The 19,047-nt window shown below is 37.2% G+C and overlaps 1 protein-coding gene across 1 annotated transcript; it reads left to right on the forward strand.

The window, feature by feature from the left end:
• The first annotated feature begins 973 nt into the window (after positions 1–973).
• Positions 974–15,218, forward strand: WDCP (WD repeat and coiled coil containing). Its single transcript, XM_058802637.1, has 3 exons — positions 974–2,893; positions 11,735–11,855; positions 15,052–15,218. Exons 1-3 carry the CDS (start codon positions 974–976, stop codon positions 15,216–15,218), a joined length of 2,208 nt encoding a protein of 735 aa, XP_058658620.1.
• The last annotated feature ends 3,829 nt before the right edge of the window (positions 15,219–19,047 follow it).

A 19,047-nucleotide genomic window follows, 5' to 3' on the forward strand; every position in this document is an offset into this window, starting at 1 on the left:
CACAGCCCCACTGTGCTACAGCAATTTATTGGTTGGGTCTTTTGGTCTTTGACAACTCAAGGATCTTGCATGATGTTATGTTACATATTGTGGAAAATGCAGGGTTAGGAGAAACAGGAAAATTTTGGATTCCTCTCTGCATTCTGTCTGTATAATGAGGGAACAGCCCTCAGACACAGGTGGCTAGGAAGACCAAGAAAGAAATCACTATATATTTGTGGCTAGGAAGTATGTCCCAGTAAAATGAACGCTAATCACTAATCCACTCTCTTTGCTTCTAGACTATGTATTTGGAGCTTTTTAGTTTGGGTGTTTGTGGTTTTTTTCATGTCACCTTCCTCTGTTCTCTTGTAACTACTAATAGAACAGAGCATGATTTCCCTTTTCTACTTTCCTTTCATAGCCATTTCAGATCTTGTCTCTTTGAAAGATGCTGCCCATCACAGATTGCAATCTGCCTTGTACAGTTCTCAGTTATGTTTAAATCTTCTTTCATCCTTCAAAGGCTGGCTGAAAGAAGTGTCAGGTCATTATTTCAGGCTGTAGCTTAATACTTAGGCTTACCAGTATATGATCTCTCTCTTTGGTAAAGACCTTCATTCACTGAAGGTCAAGGTATTAGTGTTATTTTTAAATTTATTCCCAGCACCGAAGAGTTAAAAATAGCCTTCTACGAAAACGCACAGTAATTGGTTAAACCTTGTTAGCAATCACATGAAGATGATAACTCCTCCCAGGAAAAGACATAGCCAAAGCAGCTTTGACATGGATTTATACTTAGAAGAGCAGCTGCAGGCCTCCTGAGAAGGAGTTCACAATATAGACTCTTGGATTATTAGCAGAAAATTAGCAGCTTGACGCTGGAAAGGAAGGGAAGGAGACATGAGAAAAAAACTTTCTCATGGTGATCTGCAAGAAAATTCCATGGATTCTCTATTTTGGAACTATCCTTATTAGAAAGAAAGCCTAAAAGATGGATCTGGGAAAGGCAAAGCTGCTGAGAACCGGCCTCAATGCTTTATATCAAGCTATCCACCCTGTGCATGGAATTGCCTGGACAGATGGGAAGCAAGTGATACTGACTACTTTATACTATCAAAATGGAGAGCTGAAGTTTGGAGACTCAAGCATTCTTGGTCAATTTGAACATGTGCATGGGCTTTACTGGGGCCCATATTGCTCTATGGACACCCCAGCTCTGCTCGCTGTTCAGCACAAAAAGCACGTAAGCATTTGGCAGCTGGTCTACAGCAGTGCAGAGAAGAAAAAGCCCTTGATTTCTCAGACTTGTGAGGTTGGTGAGCCATTTCCACTGCTTTCTCAGGGCTGTGTCTGGCATCCTAAGAAGGAGGTCCTGGCTGTGCTTACAAAAAGAGATGCTTCAGTCTTGCATGCTGTTCGTACTGACAATACGCGGGTTAAGGCAGAGATCAAAACCAGCGGAGTCATCCACTGTGCTTGCTGGACTAAGGATGGTAATCGTTTAGTAGTTGCTATAGGCAGTACCCTGCACTCCTACATATGGGATAATGCTCAGAAAACTCTAAATATCTGCTCCTTTTGCCCAGTTTTTGATGTGGGAGGTTATATCTGTGCTATAGAAGCCACTCTGGATTTCCAAATTGCTGTAGCTACTGAGCTTCCTTTAGATAACATCTGTGGTATCAATGCAGGCATTGCATTTGATGTGCCCTCTGGTACAGAAGCTGGTTCTTTAATCTCACAGTCTGCTTTGGTGCTTGGTGACGAGGAATACTCCATGGACACACGAAGAAAGTCCATAGATTCAGATAGATCAGGTGTTGATTCAGTTGCCTCTTCTTCATCAGGTCCTGTGGATTTGACCCATATCCTTGCAAACCACCGTCGGTCTGATCCCAGTCCTCTCATTACTCTGAAACGCAAAGACTCTGCAGCAGCAAATGGTCAAGATTCTTCTCACTTGATCTTGGTGACTTTTGAGAGGAAGGTAACAACCACCAGAAAAGTCACCATCCCAGGTATTTTGGTTCCTGATATAATGGCTTTTGATCTTAGAGCTCAGATTGTGGCAGTAGCCTCTAACACTTCTAATATTGTTCTGGTGTATTCAGTAACCTCTTCCTCCATGCCTCACATTCAACAAATCCAGCTGGAAAAAAATGAAAGACCAAAGGGCCTATGCTTTTTAACAGATAAACTCTTATTGATTCTGATTGGCAAGCAGAGGTTCCCTGATCCTAATCTCATTCCATCTTCAAGTTCAGACAGGTATGTAATGCGTCTTATGGTCAAGGAATTGATGCTGGAAGAAAATTCCTCAGCATTGCCTGAGACTAAGCAGAATATATTTTATAACTTTGAATCCTCTGTTAATATACCTGGGAAAAGAAAATTCTTTGAGAACCTTGCCACAGAAGACCAATCTCAAAGCAGGGAGTTGTTAATACCAAGAAGCACAGTTATTCAGTCTCCAAGTGGCAGGAGAAGACTCATTGAAGAAGTAAAGAGCCCTAGTTATGAGCAGAGCTCTTCATCAAGCGTGAGTGACCTGGATGAAAAAAGGCTCCCAGGTGACTCCTCGTTGGCCTTGGAAACATTGGATGCTGAACCTATGAATCGCTCAGTGTCTCTTCGTGGTTTTGGATCACCCAGCAGGATTTCCAGCAGACCAACATCCCCTAAAGTGCAGTTCAACGTGATCCAAGAAGCATCGAATTCTCCTAAAAACAACAATTTGCCAAGTGAAAGGGGAATGAGTCACATATCTAGAAATTTAGAGAGACTTTGTGGCAGTTTCAATGAGTTACAGCTGAGCCTTTCTGAAATAACAGACTTGGCTAGGAATGGCAGGAGGATTTCTTTAGCCTACCCGTGCTCCCAGGAACCACCTGTCGTGCATGTCACCTACCAGGTAACTTCTTGTCAGCTTAGAAATACTGTGACAGGAACCAAACTTTTAAACAATCTTGCATTTATTAGCTTTAAATCAAGAGGATGCAGTTTATTCTTATCAACCCATAAGAAATGTAACCTTGGTTTGGAATCGAGCTTAACTTAAAATGGAATTATAATTTGTCATTGGAATGACAACTCAGGATGATGTGTATAGTTTAGAGGATACTTAACATGGGAGATTTGTCTGTTTATTCTTTGATCATGTACAATTGTCTTGGAGACTGGGTGATTTTGTATGCATCTGTCAGAGAGAACAGAGCCAGAGTTGTTAATCTACAAAAGGCTTATATTTTTGTTTAGTGCAGCGATAAGCTGATGAATGGAGGGCTACAGTAGCTCACCAGAAATGTAATAAATTTAAACCTGAGCCCAAATACAAAGTCTGAAGATAGCCAGACTCACAGGAAGACTGAAACAAAGTATTGAATCTCAATTTATGGAAAATTTAAATGGATATGACATGAATTTGGCTTATTTATGCTTTGATTTCTCAACACTATTCTTTGCAAAATGAGATGTACTCAATTTGTAAAACACATAACCACTTAAAATTTTCAGAAAAAACCAATCCTTAAACAAACAAAAACCTTCTAATCCATCAATATGTAATTATGATTTCATTAGACAAATATTTCAAACCACCATGTTCCTATTACCCTTGTTTTGGCAAATTTCCTCCTGGCTTCAATAAGAATTTCAACTAAGGAATGTAGGTTGGGTAATTATTTCTATCTACTGTTTTTAATATTATTCACAGGAATACTAACATTATACTGATCAGATTTCTGAACATGTTGATGGTAGTGATAAAACTGGTATCACTTTCAGGATGTAAATGCTAATTATAAATGCATCCTTATCTACTGCAACATAAGCAGCATTATGTCAAAATAATACACTGCATTGTGAGGATGCTGAAGCAAATTTTACTTCCTTTAATTTTAAAGGAATCTATGTAGACATCTAAGTACCACTCCTTAGAAAGTAATTAAGGGAATGGTGACTCAATTCAATCATGGTCATTACTTTCTATCAAGTGTTTACTTGGCATTTAAACAGATTCTGATGTGTTTGGTTTTCTGGATAAAAGGAATGCTTTTGATCTGAATTAGTCAATAATTTAACTTGAACACATTATACAAATTCTGGTGGAAAAGTAACATGTCTATTTTAAATAATTTACGATTTTATTGGCCAAGAAGCAAGCCCTTCTGTTCTCCAGTATGTTCAAATTAATTTTGATTTCTTAACATAAATCAACTTATTTATTTAGCAAGCAGCCCTGTTTCTAGGAGTCAATTGGATTAACCTTTCCCAAGAGAAGTTTTATTTGTGACACATAACATTAATCTAAGATCTGAAGTTGCTGTGCACGTGCTTGCACTAGAAGTAAGAATTAGTTAACCTGCTATTTTTCTTTGGAAAGAACAACAAAAAAATTAAGTGCTTCTTAAATACTGCTAAAAAAACTATGTTTAGAAAGGAATACTTATTTATCTGAATAGGTTAGTTTCACATTAAGCCAGCAGCAAGCACTGCTAGCACCACATTACAATGACTCAAAAAAGTGCCACTAATGCCTTCCCACACACAGCTTTCCTGGGGAAGTCTCCACTAATGCCTTGTATAGTTCAGCCCCTCTTCTGAAATCTAACAGGATCACAGCGTGATGACAAAAAATAATGAAAAATAGACTTGGCAGAAAGGTCTACAGACAGACAGGGAAATATTTGCTTCATAGGCAGCTAATAATTTTCAGAGAAATAGTTGTTTTGATTAGTTTATATTCAGACATCTGAACCTTGTTCCTCCTTCAGGAGTTGTTTAGTGCACTGTGAGCTCAGAGACCAGCTGGGCTGTGAGCTCCAGCCAGACCCTGTGTTCACAGAGCAGAAAGTCAGGAAATAACTTTTTTGCCTTATGACATAAATATCAGCCAGTGGAAAACTTTCTAAACTTTAGGAACACTGCAGTCCAGTCAATAATATGCCCATTATCTTCCAGCTCTCTGTGCCAAGTGCATGTCTTCTTAAGTGTCTCTATAATCCCCAGCACGGCAGAGGCTCAGTCTTGATTGAGCAGTCTATTGCACTAAAGAATATAATTATCAGAACTGCATAACCATATTTATACATTTAGAAAATAAAATGAAAGTTTAAAACATAATGGTTAAAAATGTAGCAATAATTAATGATCAATTATGAACACTGTTGTGCAGAAGCGTTATTGACGTATTTATGTGTACTTCCTGTTCTGCTTAGGAAACTTAAAAACCAGAAACATTTATTACTTAATAATTCATAATGTTTGCTCATTTAACAGTCTTCAAAACCTTTGTTTATCATGTTAGTGCAAGTCTGCCTGTAACTCCTCTGAAGTCACATCTATGCAGTGCTACCAGAATTTGTATTCTTTGTAGCCCATAGCCATAGAAGAAAACCATGACCATTCACACTTTGGAAATGTCACTGCACTATCACTTCTGCAATAGCATTCAGCCACCAGAGGTAACTTGATCATTCAACCCTGAAAAGCAAATATTATTGCTCTTTCATCACAGGCAGGTTTGTGATTCAGGGGAATGTGGGAGGGCAGACAGATAAATGCAATAAGAAGACATTATTTAAAAAGAAAAAAAATAAAAGAGGATCTGTCACAGATTTTTTTTCTGTTTTGCTTTGCAAAAAGATACTTATACCATCCCTTTCCCCCAGAAAAGAAACAGCTGCAGAATATTTAAACTAGTCTCATTCAGAAGCTAATTACAGTGGAAATAAAGCCAATCTGGATCTCAAATTAAAGGCATTTAGGCAAACCTCTTCAGGAGGAATAACATTCATCTTAATCTGAAGAACATCTTTAAACTCCTACATTTTGTTCACAAGCAGTATGATGTCAAAAGTTTATATCACTGATAGCATATATTGCATAATTAAATAGGAAATAATATCTTTTCAGCAATTAGTCACAATTACTTTCTTTTCTTAGCACAGACCAATAATTGTACATAAGTCAATCTCTACTTTTGTACTATCTTCATACAATTTGCTATGGGAAACTTTATTGCCAGCTACAAAGGTCAGCTACAAAATAAACGTGGGTATTATATTTTTTTACACATATCTGGGAGATGAACAGAAAGGATACAAACATATGGCAGTAAAACTCTGATGAAAATACATGATGTAAAGAAGGGGAATATAAGGGGGCACAAAAAAATGAGCAAAGACCGGCTGAAATGATGAGCTGTAATAAGAACATGAACCCTTCTGAAATCCAAAGGGCAATTTTGACTTGGGTTGAGCAATAGAAAGTAAGTCATGAAAATGATGGAAGAGGAAGCTGATATGACTGCTCCCTGGAGTAAGAAACTAGTCAGCTACCCTGAAATTTAGAAACAAGAGATTTAGGATGACTGTAAAAGAAAGACCTGCAGTAGTCAAGAGAAAGTGTGATTAATGCATGGATAACATTTTGAGTAAAGGTTGAGGAATTTGTGTGATTAATGCATGGATAACATTTTGAGCAAAGGTTGGGGAATTTGTTATGAACAAATTCTGTCAACAGTGTTCTAAAACTAATCAGTAGCAGACAAGCAGGGTCTGTAGAGGAGACACAATTCCTTTTGTTAGAGCAGATGATTTGTTTGTTGGATGCACAGGTACAAAAGGAAAGGAACACACAATGTCAAAAATAGAGCTAAGTTATACTGCACAAAGAAAGTAGACATCACACATAAAGATCATGGAAGCATAAAAGGTGTATCTTAGATGACAATACACCTGAAACAGTAGCTGCAGAGAGCCAGGAGAAGAGAAATCCCAGCACTGTGTCACCAGGAATGCTGATGTGCCCTATAAATGCAAACTGCACTGGGATTTAAGCACCTCTGAGCACCTCAGGTCTCTTCCAGCATAAACATTTTACAGGCTTATGTGTCTCTGCCAGGTTAATTAAGGTTGCAATTGGAATGTCCCATATGAGGGTAAGGAAAGGAAAGATATCAATACCTCCACCACAATAAAAACAGAATCTACCAAAAAGCAGGCAAGAATCACAGCAACAGTAGAAATAATGACAGGGAAGGGGAGCAGTGCAATCTGTCAAACCTAATGAACACCACCTGCGGCAATGCTGCACGAGGCACAGTGAGAATGTAAATCATAATTCTCCTTCCTCTTCAATTCTCTCTTCCTTAGCTGTTTAAGCGTCTTTTCATTGTCTTCTGGAACAGAACTCCCACATCTAGCTAATCCACTAGCTTTTTCTCACCCTGCAAGGTAAAAGGTAAAAGCAAGCTGACTAATGGGTACTAAGGTATCAAACCTGAAATCACCAGTGGAGCACAACGCAGTTGAAATCAAGGGTGTAAAAGAATGAAAACAGAATCCTAGACAACTACAGCACTATTCACTGTACAATGCATGTGCTAACCTGATACCTTTCCCTTATAAAACAACAGATTATTAACACAAAGGAGATGAAGAATATTTAAAATACCTGTAATTCAGTACAGCACTTGAAATATGCCACAGGGGAAATTATTTGTTCAACAGCAGAGAGTAGGGATTAACAGAAGAAAAATAAGATGGTTAAGGAATTAGCTGCAATGGAGATAGTAATAGTTATATCAATATAGAAGAAAAGGGAAAAAATTACTGGTGGATTTTCTCATGGTGGATTTTCAGTGTCATCTGAAAGTTTCATCAATGACTTGCTCAGTTATGCTTAAAAAATCTGCATATGACATAAAGTCAGTAATATTCTCAGTAAAGGATCAGGATTTCACACTTGTAAATTGGTGACTATTATGTAACGTCTAGAATAAATTTTTAAAAAGGATTGAAATTAATGAAATGAACTAATATAAAGTGCATAGTAATATATTCCAGGATTAAGAGATGAAATTTCTGCTTCTGTACATGTTATTTGACTACAAGATGACTGTGAATTTAAAATACAATACTGTTACAAAAAGAACAAAAGCAGTGTGTGGGCACATCAGTGAGGCATATCCTTCAGCAGGTGATGAGCACTGGGCACACAGCTGGCAGGTCTCATCTGAAAAACATTTTACATTCCTAGACACTCATGGGCAAGAAGAACACATTGAGACTTCAACTGATCGCTAACCCAGCGTCAATAAAAACAATTCTGAGGGGTAGCATATTCTCATTTACCTCACTGGTTCATCAGTTGTTAAATTTAAGTTCATTAAGATGATCTCAGCAGGCAGGAGAGTGTAGGCAGTGCATTAGGAAATACAAGACAAATGAAGAAAAGGTCAAGAGGCAGAACCAGCTCCAGCTGACTGCTCAGTGGGGTTCAAAAAAGGGAGAGAAGGCATGTTCACTTATTGTGCAGTATGAAAACTGCAAATATGTGAGATATATAACATGTCATCCATGAAACCTTTTGCCTTAGTAAATGATGCTTTTCTCCTACATATTTGCAATCTGAAATGTGAGTTTTGAAAGACAGCTTGGCACTGCTGTGACAGGCTGGCTGCTGCCCAGAACACCCTTAATAGGCTGTAAAATCTGATCTGGGCAGGCTGACATGGGTGAGGGAAAACAATTACTGAATTGATCATTTCTTTTTGCTGGGTTTTTGTTGAAGAAGAGTTGCACTTGACATACTACAGGAAGCTGGCTGAAGAAACTTAATCTGAAAATATACAACTAATGTATGTGGAAATATATTTGTTTATTCTGTGATTAACATGTTCTTTGTCTACCAATAAACTTTGTTCTAGGATAAAGCAACTAACACAAGGGATTTTAATCTTGGAATTTCAAATCCTTTGATTCCTATTGAGATAAATAACAACATAGCAAAAACAGACGTGGATTTTGGGAAGAGGTATATTAAATCTAGATTTGACTAGAAAATTGTCTTTGGGCTATGGCATGAAAGTGGGAAATACCAACGCAAGCTTTTAGTTGTACCTCTAGCTCTGTCACAAATTACTTCCATGACCTTGACTAAATCTCTTAAGCACCCTGTGTAATGGTATGATCATCTATAAAAAGGGGATACTAAGAGTTACCTGCCTCACAAGAAGGTACAGGTTTAAATCAGTTAATCTGTGATATGACATCTGTGAACTCATTCCTCCAAGAGAAGGCACATTATCACCACTTAAACTAAGCATTAAGCAAAAAGGCTAAATAATTAGAAAGTTATAACAGAGAAAGATTCTTGACCTGACAGAATTTGTAAAAAGTAAAAAATAAATGCATAAGATGATTATGTTTATCATTACAAACAGAAGAATGTAACAGAGAAAATAGCTCATATGAACACTGACAAGTGATGAAAGACAAACAACTGAGACTTGATCTTTCAGGTCTGTCCTTGAAAAACTGTTTAGGATAAAAAATAGGTGTTGTGCAGTTTTGAGTATACAAAAATATCTTCCACTTCCAATGGCTGTTCCAATAATAATGTGCAATGCTATACAGAAACCAAACTAGAACAAAATCATCTTGAGTATACATTTTCATTCAACTGATTTCAAGTCAAGACAGAGAGAGCTAGATTATTTTCTGATAATTCTTTAGTTGAAGCATATCTATGTGGAAAATGGACCCCTTGGGTCAAGGCAATGAGCTTGTCTCACGTACAGTCCATTTTTTTCTATAATTCATGAACTGAAGTTCCAGTTTGAATAAACTCTGTTATTCCAACCTGAACTCAGGAAAATGAAATAGTTGTTAGATGTGCTAGTCCACAAATTGCAGCAATGACAAAGCTTTGCACAAACACCTGCACAGGCAAAGAGCACTTTTGCAGTGCCTATGCAAAGCACAAACCCACTGCTGAACATTCAGCCCATTGAGTTTCAGGTGTGTTTAGGTTCAATAGAATACAGTACTACATAATTTGGAAATACCAAGTTTTTGGTAAATTTCCAAGTACTACATAACTTGGAAATACTTAAAAATTACCAAGAACTTTTCTTATATAGTTGCAGCTGTAACAAAAAGCTGCTATAGGTTTATGACTAAGACAATGATACTTCTTTGATGTATTCCTTAGGTATATCCTTTATTAATTATGCACCAACAAATTTCTGGTTGTTTTGCACATGGAAAAAAGATGAGAAGACATTTGAAAGGTGGAAAGTTCACATATTTAATGGAAAGATAATTTTTATGGTTTTTATTAATAAAATCACTCACAAGAAATAAAAAATTAGATAGATAAACAAACAAACAAACAAACAAACAAATAAAGAAATAACAATCAGCCACAGACTATCTGCATGAGTAAATAATAGCAGAGTGGGAGAAAGGACATTTGCAACAGTCAGCAGACATTCTGATTTACAGAATTCAATGCAGTTGCATGACAGCACAGACACTGTGTACAGAAAAGTGAAAGGGGTTAATTTAGAAAGGTTGTTACACAGCAAAAAAGCACACATTCACAGAGAGCAACTGTGAAAAGACAGCACAATTAGAAATGAAGACAAGCATTACAAGAGACATTTATTTAGTCAGAGGTTAGATTACTGTGCACATAAATTGAAGATGCAGTTGTGAATTCATTCAACCGTAAGTTTTACATTAGCAAGAAAAATTCAAGGGTGTGAAGTAGACAAAGACAGAGTAGGACTAGAACAGGAGTTAGGATACATGAGATCCTGTCAATCCATTCTGAAATATTACCTTGGATCCCTTTTGAATATATGAAAGAGAGGGGTCTATGAAATAGGGTAAATAGACAGTCCATTCATAACTAATATGTAAAATCTGGGGGTATTGCAAACATAAAGATGCCAAAGAAAAAGAAACAAGCAAAACATAACACATGGAACTACACAGGGAGAAAGCATGGAAAGAACAAAATTCAGTTCACAGGACAAAGTATAGAAATATAATTTAGCAATTTTTTTTTAGAAGAAAATGTCCCATCCACATCTATTTCATAACAACATTTAGTCATTGGAAAATTTTCAGTGTTAAAAGGACTTTTAAATGGTAGCAGATAGGAAAATGTAAGTTCAAATATATATCCACTCCATTACCATAGTAGCTCAGCAATTTTTTTTCCTTGCACCTTGCAGTAACAAGAAAGATGAAACACAAAGATGTTGATTCTTAGGGCCACCTAAATTTCATGAAACAGAAACAAGCCACCTTTATTTTCAAGTGTGTTCTTTCAGTGAATATCAGAGCAAATTACAAGGCTGTAAATCCATACATTCTCTCGCTCTCAAAGCAAGTCACAGGATTCCCAAGCTACCTTGATGTTACAGCTTTTCAGAGACTGTTGCTAGGTCCAGTCTCTCTGCAATACTCCCTGTGCCAAAATAACCCTGAGGCTATTTTAGCAGGGTGGAATAGCCGCCCAATGGCTCTCAAACCCACCCACACATACAGCTGAAACTGAGCAGAGTACTCATTTACTCGGGCAGCATCTGGAACAACATTATTCCAGGTGTGATACATGCCCTTCCACTGAACTGGCTTCAGGCAGGGAGGCCCCACAGACACACAGATGCCCAGCCCAGGACAATACATGTACAGGGCTGAGGCAGCTTTGAGCTGCAGGAGCTCACAAAGCAAAAACCAAAGAGGCATTTTTATCCTCCTCACATGGGGCTATGAGATTGTGTTTAGAATGGTCCTGCATGATGATGTCATCTATAAACTGTAGGAAAGACAGACAAAGAAAAGGCAAAATTACTAAAGAGCTGAAAGGAGTAAGAGCAGAAGAATGGTTATGAGTACTCAGGCTCAATGTCTAATCCATTAACTAGATCTTTTCTTTTACATACATGGATATGAAGAAAAGCTTTTCAAATGGATCAGTTACTGAAGAAACAAAAGACGTTCTCCTCTGTGATGGCAAGATCTATTTGAGTTTAGTCCAGCAGCTGTTTGATCTGCCTGTTATTGAAATGAAACACGGTATGTTCTTTTTATTTCTGCTATCTGGTTTCACCTGAGATTTTTAGCATATAAAAGAAGCATTTGCAACAGAATAATTACCCCAGATTTAATAAACTGAGCCAACTAACTTCTTTTGGCAAGTGTGTGTTTTCCCTTGTCTGAAATACAGCAGACTCTTGAAATAATTTAAATGCTAAGTACCTGCAAAACTACCTATTAGCAGAGTAATATGTTAGGTGCCTCTGCAAAGGAAGGCTGGGAAAATAATCAGTACACTGTGTTACCTGGAAGGAGAATAGTAGAATTGCTTTCCTGAAACCTTTTGGCATTTTGCTTCACCTGTCCTTACTAGCATGTCTCAGCCCGGACAACAGAGTATAGGTTGGAGAAAAATTCACTCTCAGAACATTTTATATATATATATATATATATATATATATATATATATATATATATATATATATATATATATAAAAAGTAACATGTGGGATTATTTTAATGTAAGATAAAAAATGAAGCTCAGTGTTCCTATTTGCCAATCTCCCATTTTTACCACCCACCACTGATTAACTCATAAGGATAGATGTAAAAGGGGCCCCAGACTGGCCTCTGAATTGCCTTGTCCCTGTCTGTTCCTTTGTGACACCCTCACAGCAACACACAAACTGCCATTTCTCTATAATGTTTCTGATGGCTTTTCTCATCACAGGCTATCATGATCCTCTTTCTGAGGTTGTTCCAGAAGACAAGGACATGCATGTTCCATATTTTTGTCAGGAATCTTCCTTGACTGTGCAGTGCAGTACAAGAACATATGAAAAAACTCTACCTGCTTTTGAGACCTGAGCTATTTCCCAGCAAGCTTCTGCAGCAACATGATGCAGAGCTGCAGGGCAAGAAGGAGCCCATTTTTGGCCCGTATTTCCAGCTCTTGGTTTTGGAAAGAAATGCCCATAATAAACAAGGGAACTGAGAAAACAAATTTTCAGCTCTATAGAGCAGTTGAATATTTAATTAGCAGAACACCTTTCCTCAGTTTTATGTATTAGACTTCAGAGATATCCAAAAGATAATGTCTCAGAATCATCCTAATATATCCCTCTTTCTGCTCGGATTTTCTGATATTGAGTCTGTATGCTTTCAACAAAAACAAAAACTGAAACAATCTTTCTAAAACTCACCAAAATCCTGCAAAATTATAAGGTTTGGAGCAGAAGCAGTTGTGTAGCTCTTTATTCAATTCTAGATGGTACTTGCTTATATTCCTACAAGTTTCTTTTGACACACAACATAAATATTAAATGTGAAGTTTAAAAATATCACTCCCATCCTTTAATACTATATAATTAAAGGGTATGTAATGAAGAGCATGCTTGTATTATAATGACAGCCTGGCATTTATTACAATGAGTAAACACTTAAGCATTAATAGATTGGAGGGAAAATCTTTGCAACTGTAAGTCAAATTCATGTCCACAGCAATACTGTTAAGATCATCAGAGTTAAAAGAGCAATGAGCTCGACCTCATTGTTTGCCCTTTAAGCCCAGGACTGTAATACCATTACCTGTGCTAAACAGAGTATGTTGTGTAGTGCCCTGGTAGCAGCACACAGGAGTCTCTCTTTTTGGCCTATCATCATAATAATTGTTCAAAGTAAAAGGGTACTACACTCTGCACAGAATGGTTTTCCCATTGAAATATTCCATGGGATACGCTTCCAAGAAAGTGTTATCAATGACACTGAGAACTTCCAGCATTTCAATGCATGAAAATAATTTCAATAGTCTGACACAAAAGTATGCTTCATCAATTTGATCAACAATGGAATATCCATTTGGACCATAGAACTTCCTCTTTCAGGGCCACTGCTCACAGAATCTGAAGTCTGTTCAGATTTAGAAAGAAAGTATTAAGAGCAGAAGATTAAAGATCCATGGTTTGGAAAGACAATCTTCTTATGATGTAACAGGTGACATGACAACATACAACCAGCCTGGAAAAGTGCTTTGTTAGTGGTTAAAAAAGGAGAGATTTACATTCTCCAGGAGCATGCTTTGTTATGACTGACAAAAATAAGGATGGTTCATTTGGATTTTCTACAGTTCCTTTTTAAAAACAGTTTTAAATCCCAAAATCTAAAATCCCAACATAGAACCTATCAGGACATTTTTCCCCTCATATCCCAGCTAATGCCCCTGCTCAATAATGACAGAATCACATGCTCTAAGGAAAGTGTGTCATATAAAGGCTCCCTCAATGGTTTTAAGTTGCCACAGATTTTTTTTTCCATACAGTGTCAAACTAGAAAAAAAAATAGAGAATTCACTTTTTTTTTTCTATGAGAACTGCAATATCCAGAGAGAAAGAAAGGCAAATGAATCACTAAAGAAAATAAATACAGCTTCATTTTTAAGCCAATTTGCTAAGAAAAGTAAAAAAAAAAAAAGAGTGGAAGGAGGTTTATTTTCTTCTATGCAATACAGAAAGACAACTTAAAACATTTTCAAGTATTTTGGTTTTTAAATCTCATTCCTTTTTTTCAGAAAAAAAAGGATTAAAAATGTCATCCATATTTTGTTCATTCTCTTTAGGAGAAGACTCTATAAATAATTAAAAGACAAGAAATGTTACTGTAGCAGCTTTTGTAAATCATCTTTTGTAAATCACCTTCAAAGTGTAACTTTCTTCTATTTGCTATATGAATTTGAAAACATATGGAACAATCTTGGTTTGATAGTAATGAGACGGAGACCCCTACTCCTTTCTAGAGCAAGTACAGCAAAATCATTTTTGCTGGCCACTTTTCCAGTTTTTATAATCTCTTTGTCATTTGGGCAGAGCAGATGAGTGAAAATCAGAAGTAGATGTCATTAGAACAAAAGCCAGCTGAAAGGCTGGCTGAGTTTTCAGAAGATGAAGATACTTTTAGTTTATTAGAACTAGCAAAGATGTCTTGTGTTTGAACTTAATTTAAATAAGGGACAAAATGCCTCAAACCTTGCAAGACCTTTCATTTAGCCCCTCACTGCATCTGCACAAAGGTGTGTTGAGCGTGGATTGTCAGACCTTAATGTCATTAGTGTAATAAGGCTTTAGTGCACAAAAAGAAACCCTGCTCTGCCTGCGTGCTCACTGACTTTTCGAAACGTGCTTCTACATTTACGTAACCACAGCAGTGCACTCATTCTCCTTTTCTTGCTTAATTTTTGTAGGCTCTTCTTGGATTGTGCTCACGGCAGACAAGGACGGCTTTGTGCCATTAATATTCAAAGCCACACAAGAGATAATCATAAGGGATGGAACTGACAGTTCAGAAGTCTGTGGAAGTCGCTCCTACAAAAAAAGCATCCCAATGCGACCACCAAGCAGAGTGACATAATTTCTGAACAAAGAACCCCAATGACCTTCTTTTCTCCTACACCACAGAGACATTCTGTGCTCTCAGACACACAGTAGAAAGCGGTCTTCACTACTTTCTGTGTATTGTAACTGCAAAATCTGTGGCTTGGTTTCATTATAGCTGCATCCTCAGGTTGGCTGGACCCTCACTATTCCTTTGGACCTACTACAGTGAAGTTCACCACAGCTGCTGTTATTAATGGCTGGAGCCAAGGGACTATTGTCTACTTTGAGGCCAGGATGTTCTTGGAGGAACAGTATTATGCTAAAATCACACAGTAACAACAAATCTAGCTGGTGCTGGTGTACAGTTTAACATAAAACCCGAAGAAAATACAACTAAAGAGCTTTTATATTCATTAAGGAAAACCAGGATAGGAAAAAAAAAAAAAGAAAACTGTCTCAGCCTCTTTTCTGTTCCAGCTGGATCCCATGGAAACCTGCAATATTTTCAGAAATGCCTAATTTTTATATGAAAAATGTTTAATTACTAAAAAGGCTGCATCACTGTCTCCTGTCAGTGTCTTATACAGCATGTAGACTTATACATGCACACAGAAGAGAAAGAAAAAATCTTGCAAGATAAATTGAGGATCAAAGATGTTGAATGTAAATTTCATTTGGCTAAATGCAGGTGTATACACTGAACATTTCATCTACACTCCTGCATGATCAGTCAGAAAAAGAAAAGCACTTCTACAGCAGATTATTTATGCCCTAACAGAGATTTCTAAAACTGATTGTGGTGAACTGCCCCTGTTAAATAAGTAAATAAGTGCCTGTTCCTTTCCACTGACTGCAAACACAAGCTGGGGGACCGGTTTGAACAGAAACATTTGCTTGTAGCCAGGTGAACCTCACCCTGAGAGACAAGAGACAATACAGACACAGGTGAGAGTCAGACAGGCAGGTCCATGGGAATGAAACTGTCATGATTATGGTGATAGAAATAGGCATAAGGGAAGAAATTAATGAGCTCCCTAACTTTTCTTCATTGAAATGCAAAGAGAAGGATAAAGTAGAGTGAGCAGCCATGTGTGCAAGGGCATTTTGTACTGGAACAATGGAAAGTCATGCCTGCTTCACCCTGTACAGCCAGGGAAACACACAAGGAAGGACATTTAAGCTACTATTAGGAGTTATTTTTCATACTGTGCATTTTGGGTCTTGTTTATACTCCTGGGGAGCCTTTTTTCTCTCCCTGGGAACTATGTCAAGAACATTCATAAGGCACAGATACTAAAATCCAGTTATAATACTTCACCCCATACAAAAGTTGGATCAAGACAGTAGAGCTATGCTCTGAAGGACCTTAAAAGGTTTGGAGGTTTGGCATCAGTACCATTGCAGTGATGCAGCCAGGAATCTCATAAGGAACTATTTCAATTCTTGAAAGAAGTAAACAGTTTCATTTCATTGAATTAAATGTCTTCTTCATGCAAGTATCTTCCCAGGGACAAAGGAATCATCATTCTAAATCACCAATAACCACAGGTATGCAATACCACGCAATATATTTGTACTACCTTGTTTGTAAAGATATCTTTAGGCAGCCTCAAGAAGCATTCCTGATTGTAAAAAAAATACTAAACAACAAATAAATATGACTTTTTAAGTATTAAACACATCAGTTACTTTATAGTTATTGAGTTAATTGGATTTCCTGCTTCTTTGCATTAGAATTGTGTTCAAATGAGTATTTGTATTACTACTGCTTTAAGAATTTGATGTAAGTCATGCTTTCCTTCATTGAAATCAGCACAAATCACTGAAATCAAATAAGTAACACAAAGGTTCACAGACATAGCATGGTGAGGGAAGACGTGATCAGATTTCTAAAGGACACAGCACATTTCAAGGCAGCAGATGTATCTAATCCTGCAAATACCCTTGAATAACATCCTTGTGTCTCATAAGTCTTGGGTATTTACAATGCTTATGTTATGGCCCAAGCAAAACAAAACTTAATTATAACTAACTAGAGTGATGGGAGGATCTATTTTAGAGTGCTACTTAGGGACAAATAAAGGAAAAAACTACAATGAAATTGTTTTCACAAATATTATCTATTATGGGTGCTAATCTCATAGTTTGGTCCGCTCGAATTGAAGCTACTGAAACACAAAAAATGTTACAGGGGAACTCTAGGAAGGTGGAAAACTGAACTAGCAGAGATCAGCAACTATCCAGGCATTAAAGATCCCTCAGAACTTATAACCAGGCATTTATTTGTCATTCTGTCATATTACCATTTTAGTTTTTCATGCATTACTCTTCTATAAAACAACCTGAATATTGAGGAGATCAGAAATCAAATGAGATTCTTTGAACAGCTATCAAAGTTTGGTTTGGTTCTGTTTGGTGGAGCTAAAAAAGAGCAAATATTCAGATGACAAAACAGTTCGTTTCAGGGAGTAACTAGTTATAAAATTCAAAACTTAGTTCTGGATTTGTTATATATTGGTGACATTGTTTTCCCTGCTGTATGATTCAAAGACTAAGTAGGAGCCAAGTTGGTTACCAGACTATTTTCTGCTGGCTGATGATGACACTCTCTACCTGAAAGTGCCATCATCAGCCAGCAGAAAATAGTCTGGTAATGAACAAGGATTCCAGTTTATCTTGTTGGACACTTAAAATTTTATAGGAAGGCTTAGGAAAAATACTGTACATCAATTAAAATTGTATAATCTTAAAGAATAGAACTGCTCCCACATTTATGAATATGCTGTTATGTAAATATGCTTGAAAACAAGGGTTTAAATCATATAGATAACACTCAAAAATGGACAACAATTGAACAAAGAAATATTTGTTTTCAGATAATAATTAAGGAGAGCAGCACAGTGCAGAGTTATCTTATCTAGCGTCTATAACAGGGCTGTAAAGTTAAGATTGAAAGCAATAAAAGCACTGGAAGAAGTGCTAAAGAGATTTATGCAAAGCAGAGGATAAATTTTCAGGTTTGGTTTGGATGGAGAACAGATGGAGAATCAGTGAAGTAGAGAGATAAAAGACAACTGTTCTATTAAGCACAAGCTGTACAGAAGATATTTGCAAAAACAGTGATAAAGGCATGTGGAAAGAGAGAGAGTTTGTACTAAACAAGTTGAGCAGAGAGGAGATTGTGAAAAGGACAAAAGCATAGACTGAGAAGCCTTCACCATCCTCCCCAAATGCTATTTTACAGGACCAAAACTGATCAGTGTAGGAAAGGGGAGTTGTTCAGATCATTCAAATGTCATGAAGCACCAACCCCTTTTTCAGCTCCTTCTTTCACCAGCAGAAAGGACAGTCACCAGACTAGACAGTCACCAGACTAGACAGTCACCAGACTAGACAGTGCCCCCTGGAAGAATAAGGAGACTACTGGTGTTAAGCTCGGGTCCAGAGTCACCCAGCAGGGAAGTCTGCAGTCTGTAATTAAACCAGAGGAAAGCCAGGAAGACTAGGAGCTTAAATTAGAAGTGGAAGCAAAATGACAACACTCAGTACACCAAACCAGTGGTACTCAGAAGTCTAAATGGGGTACCAGCTCCTCCAAAACATTTCCCCTGTGGGGAATAAACAATATACCACAAAGTCTAAATTTCCATTTTAATTACTCTGCATCTTTAGCCAGGACATTTATATGCATCCCAGTATATTTTTAGGAGTTGCTACAGCTTTCCTTAAAAGTATAATCTGCTTCAAAGTTAAAACTCACCTTACACTTTCCATAAGTGGCCTGCTAAGCATGCAACAGTCTGCTTTCTTTTCATGTTTTTTTTTTTGTACTGGCCCACTTCTTGAGAAAGTGCTAACTACAA

Source organism: Ammospiza caudacuta, chromosome 3, assembly GCF_027887145.1.
Source record: "Ammospiza caudacuta isolate bAmmCau1 chromosome 3, bAmmCau1.pri, whole genome shotgun sequence".
Lineage (NCBI taxonomy): Eukaryota > Metazoa > Chordata > Aves > Passeriformes > Passerellidae > Ammospiza > Ammospiza caudacuta.

Coding starts and splice junctions, on each gene's coding strand:
- WDCP (XM_058802637.1), top strand. CDS start 974: ATGGATCTGGGAAAGGCAAAGCTGCTGAGAACCGGCCTCAATGCTTTA. Junction 2,894..11,734: donor TCGTGCATGTCACCTACCAG/GTAACTTCTTGT, acceptor ATGGATATGAAG/AAAAGCTTTTCAAATGGATC. Junction 11,856..15,051: donor TGTTATTGAAATGAAACACG/GTATGTTCTTTT, acceptor TAATTTTTGTAG/GCTCTTCTTGGATTGTGCTC.